This window comes from Scatophagus argus, chromosome 21, assembly GCF_020382885.2.
Source record: "Scatophagus argus isolate fScaArg1 chromosome 21, fScaArg1.pri, whole genome shotgun sequence".
Taxonomy (NCBI): domain Eukaryota; kingdom Metazoa; phylum Chordata; class Actinopteri; family Scatophagidae; genus Scatophagus; species Scatophagus argus.
The window spans coordinates 4126600-4131437 of NC_058513.1; the positions used below are offsets into that span (position 1 = coordinate 4126600).

The 4838-nt window shown below is 41.5% G+C and overlaps 1 protein-coding gene across 1 annotated transcript; it reads right to left on the reverse strand.

The window, feature by feature from the left end:
- Window positions 1–1393: 1393 nt before the first annotated feature.
- On the reverse strand, window positions 1394–3742 carry LOC124052244 (trichohyalin-like). Its single transcript, XM_046376256.1, has 3 exons — window positions 3543–3742; window positions 1735–3213; window positions 1394–1642 (listed from the first exon to the last, which is right to left on the reverse strand). The coding sequence occupies exons 1-3, from the start codon at window positions 3570–3572 to the stop codon at window positions 1484–1486; spliced, it is 1668 nt and encodes a 555-aa protein (XP_046232212.1). The 5' UTR covers window positions 3573–3742; the 3' UTR covers window positions 1394–1483.
- Between the last annotated feature and the right edge of the window lie 1096 nt (window positions 3743–4838).

Sequence of the window (4838 nt, forward strand, 5' to 3'; positions counted from 1 at the left end):
TCAGTTTTGCAAGAACCGACTCTTGAAGGGAATGAAAACAGAATCCCGCCACTACAATCACATATGTTTCATTTAATCAAAACCTTGCTGCCATAGAGGACTGAATCGTTTGCATGCACAAATGTTCGTGTCTTTCTCTTCATGAGTGCAGGGAGATCCATTGTTGAGACACTGTCATGCTTGGTGTTTTCTGCTATGCTTTGTCTTTTGGTTTTGAGTCCATGTGTCATGTTCCATGTGTGTTTTGTGTTTCCATGTATTAGGTTCAAGGTTTTTGTCCTGTTTGATTTTGAAAGTCCTCCGTTCAGGTCAGGAAACCTTTTGTCTTGCCAGGCGTTTTTTGCCACAGTATTTTCTTAGATCCCTGGTCACAGTAAGAGTGAGCCTGTTTTGTTTAGTTTTTTGATTTTTGAAAATAAAGACCATTGTTTGGACCTCTGCCTCGCCTACCTGCCTTTTTGACTCTGCATCGGGGCTCAGCCTTTTTCTGCGTCAGCGACACCAATTGTGACAGAACGCACTGACCAGAATGAACTCCGCAGAGTCTCCTTATGCGGGCACCGGACTGGCGACCCGGCTTTCCAGTTTGGTCGACCTCTGGGAGGAGCAGATGTGCCGCTTCAGGTAGCAGTGTTGATGGTCGATAGTTTAGTATGTTCAAAGTTTTTGAAAAGTTGAAAGGTAAGCTTTTCACATTTTCCATCTCTAACGAGGATCTTCTCACAGAGAAGGAATATTGAGATCTGACCAACAAAAGAACAGCGTCAGAAGTATCAGCAGTAATAGCACCACAAAGGAACGAAGAATGTACACCTTCTTTTTTCTACTTTTATCATTCAGTGTTTGGGGTGTGACGATCCTCCATGATTTGATTTGACTTTGACAGTTTTAAATTTAATCTTTTTTTTCAGCACTGGCAGCTATGACCTTCAAGTCTTGATTTGTAAAGATCAACGGATGACTGCATGTGTGTTCTAGTAAAACTGAAGTGCTGGATTTTTTTCCCTTTTGCACAGTGTGCAACAATATTCAAGTAATCTTTATGCTATAGATTAGCACATGTACATGCTGATGAAATGCATGAATACATGACATATAAACACTTATATAAACACAGTAAAACCATTTTATTGTTAAATATAAGCATAAATTATGTTGCTGCAAAACAAGTAAATGCTGTAGCTGACCAGCAAAGCTTCAAAAAACAGTAAAAATGTAACAGAGATACTCCCTCTATTTGGATTCTCTGGCTCTCTGTCCCCTTATAGATCAGCACTGTGAAGATGGCACCACCATGTAGAACTCCATGTTTAGTACTTCTTAAATCAGGCAAATTCTTCTTATTTCTCTTATTTTTAAGGTAAAAGTTGTGATACATATCTTTTTTTTCAGAATTTTATTTAAATTCTGTTTTCAAGAAAGACATGAAAGTAGGAGCAAGTAGAGAGAAAGAGAGAAGGAAAGATACGAAGAGGAGGTGGTCTTAGGGGTTAGGGTAAAGGGTGGGGTGAGTTGAGGGAGGCGAGTCGTCCTGAAAAGGACAAGTAGCAGAAAAACTGCCTTTGCTGCTGTTCCATTTCTGCAGCCTGCAGCTCCACAAGTTCTTCTTCTGCTTGGGTTCTGCCTTTGCTTTTGTCAGTTGCTATAAAGAGAAAAACAGTGTGTTTTATTTCACGTCCACAAGTCCAATGAAAAATACTGTTAGAATCAAAAAGATGAGATGTGACTGCTTACCTGAAGCTGGAAGGGAATCTTTGTGAGGTGCTGGAGCTCCTTTTTCCTCTCTGCTTCTTCATTGTTCCATATTTTCTCTTTCACCAGCAGCGTCTCCTCCAGATCTCTCTTTTCTTGTTTCCACTGCTGGGCTCTTCTCTCCCAAGTCTCAGACAATAGAAAGAGCTCCTTTGTGGACTGAAGCTGACTGTCTGAGAGCTCCTTCTCAAAGCTCTGTTTTGCCTGGGAAAACTGTTTCTGGAAGCTCCTTTCTTTTTCTTCCAGCACTTTCTTGAAGCCCTTCTCTTGCTCTAAGAGCTTCTTCTGGTGGCTCACATTACTTTCAGCCAACTGACTTTGGATCTTCTGCTCCAAAGCCTCACATGTCTGTCTGCTCTGTTTCAGAGCTGACTGTGTGGCGTCCAGCTGGGCCAAAGTGTCAGTGTGAGCCTTAGCATGAGCTCTTTTGTCATCAGCTCTGCTGACCAGCTTATCTTTCTCTTGGAGGACTTCCTCAAGCTGGCTGACTTTCCTCTGCCACTTTTCTTCCACGCTTTTCAGTTTAGTGGACTTTTTCCACTCATCAAGAGATGCTTTCACCCCCTCTGCTTCTTTGTGCTTCAGTATGTTCTCTTTCACCAGCAGCGTCTCCTCCAGATCTCTCTTTTCTTGTTTCCACTGCTGGGCTCTTCTCTCCCAAGTCTCAGACAATAGGAAGAGCTCCTTTGAGGACTGAAGCTGACTGTCTGAGAGCTCCTTCTTAAAGCTCTGGTTTGCCTGGGAAAGCTCTTTCTGGAAGGTCTTTTCTTTTTCTTCCATCTCTTTCTGGAAGGTCTTTTCTTTTTCTTCCATCTCTTTCTGGAAGGTCTTTTCTTTTTCTTCCAGTTGTCTCTGGAAACTCCTCACTTTTTCTTCAAGCTCTTTCTTGAAGCCCTTCTCTTGCTCTAACAGCTTCTTCTGGTGGCTCACGTTCCTTTCAGCCAACTGACTTTGGATCTTCTGCTCCAAAGCCTCACAGGTCTGTCTGCTCTGTTTCAAAGCTGACTCTGTGACACCCAGCTGGGCCAAGGTATCAATGTGAGCCTTAGCACGGGCTCTTCTTTTGTTATCAGCCTGCCTGACCAGCTTATCTTTCTGTAGGAGGAGTTCCTCAAGCTGGCTGACTTTCCTCTGCCACTTTTCTTCCACACTGTTCAGTTTGGTGGACTTTTTCCATTCATCAAGAGATGCTCTCACCCTCTCTGTTTCTTTGCTCTGAGCGTGGAGCCTCTTTCTTACATAGAAGATCTCCTCTTCTTTCTTTTTCAGTTCATGCTCTGCCTTCTCACGCTCTTTCTTGATAGCTGTGTAGTAATTTTCCTCTAGAGCAGAGAGGTTGCGCTGAAGACAGCTGATTTTGTTTTCTTTGCGTCTGATCTCGTCTTTGGCCTCTTGGAGCTCAGCCTTTAATTTTTTATTTTCCTCATCAAAGGAAATGTCCTCCATTTCCATGATGTCCGCCTGTGTGAAATACATTTGAAGAAATACATGAAAACATCTTCATTTCACAGATTAAGAAAAGTGTTGGTGTTTGTTTTTTTGTCCATTTATTTGACAGTGACACCTAAAGCAAAAGAGTTTGTATGTGAAAAGACTTCACATTATGAATTTGTAATTAGTCGGAAATATAATCTCATTCATCAAATCATTAATCATTAATTAAATCAGTTTTAACAGCTGAAGCTTTTGAGGAAAAAAACTATGAACAAACAGTTAAACAAGAGGAAGTTTCTCTCCAAGAGCAGTAGTGACTAAAATGTGTAAAGTGTCTCCTGGTTTGAACATCTCACCCAGCTGGGTTGGCTGTCTCTTCTCTCCATGGTGGTGGATGATACTGACAACGAGCACGTGAGACGCAGGATAGGTTGTAGAAGTAAGATTTCTTTGGTCGATCAGATAATTTCCTCTGAAGACACACACGTTTTCTTTGTTCGACTGCTGAGGGTGAAGCGAGTGTGTTGGTTCTGAGTGAATGTACACAGTAGATATAGACTGTTAGAGTTCCATTCTAGAATGGATTGCATGTATGCAATGTTCTGAGTCTTCCACCATTGGTGGAAAGCAGCCAAATACGTTTTACTGTACTTAAGGTACAACCTTGAATTACCTTGCTTTACCCAAATCCACCACATATTGTTAATGGTTAAACAGTGGTAGCCAACTTTTTCGGGTTGTGACTCAAAGAATTGTATCTGGTTGCGGCTCCTTGCCATGTTTTCAAGTGTGTTTCCATCTATCTATGAGATCACATGAAAGTTTTTATGCTTGGCTGAGTTGGTTGGTTGTGTGTTTGAGTAAAGGTTCTGTTATTCCCTTGATGTCAGGCATTCAAAGTGAAAGCGGTATTTGCAAACTGAGCCTACATTCTCTCTAATCTAATTTATTGCACTTTTCGTTCATATGTTGTTTTCTCAACACCACTATGTGTGAGGCCAATCGTTTCATTGTTTAATGTGTTTGACATGTTTCAGAACGACTCATAAAAGACATGGATGATGTTAATATAGCGGGTAGAGGTGAGTAGTAATTAAATGTTTGAAAGTCTGAAGTTTTTCTGGAGCAGAGGCCTGTGCTGAGTTTATGAAACCTGTTGAAAACCTGGTGTTTTGCTCCATAAAACTGCCCCTGATAGTTTTCAGCTAAGCCAAAACAAAGCCTTTTGCTATTGCTCTTTTAAGAGAATGTTTAGTTGTTTGTCTGAGTCAGATATGTCAGAACCAAGTCTAATGGATTATAAAAGAATGTCAGGAGCGATTAGATCAAAAGAGTGCAGCCTGGCTCATTTTCTGGGTGACTGTGTCTTGTGTCTTGTGTCACACCCATCAGAGGGGTAATGCTACCAGCTTCAGTTATTTGATTACGAGAACTTGTGTAAATGCGTCTGTCCAGTGAAAGCGAACAGTTCAAGCATGAGTACAAACCATGCAAAGGTTTCAGAGCAAGCCTGTCTTTCTTCACCGACAGCTGACAGTTAATGGAAGTGCTTTCATCTGATGCCATCCTCCATAAGAATTTGGAAAAGACAGAACCAAAGAAAATGCCACCACAAGCCTTTGAGCACCTGTTAAGTGTTATTGAAAGTGGTG

Bases quoted from the DNA above. Each gene is read 5' to 3' on its own strand.
- LOC124052244 (XM_046376256.1), bottom strand. From the start codon at position 3,572: ATGGAGAGAAGAGACAGCCAACCCAGCTGG. The intron at 3,214-3,542 runs GTGAGATGTTCA...TATTTCACACAG, and splicing joins GAGACAGCCAACCCAGCTGG to GCGGACATCATGGAAATGGA. The intron at 1,643-1,734 runs GTAAGCAGTCAC...TTCTCTTTATAG, and splicing joins AGATTCCCTTCCAGCTTCAG to CAACTGACAAAAGCAAAGGC.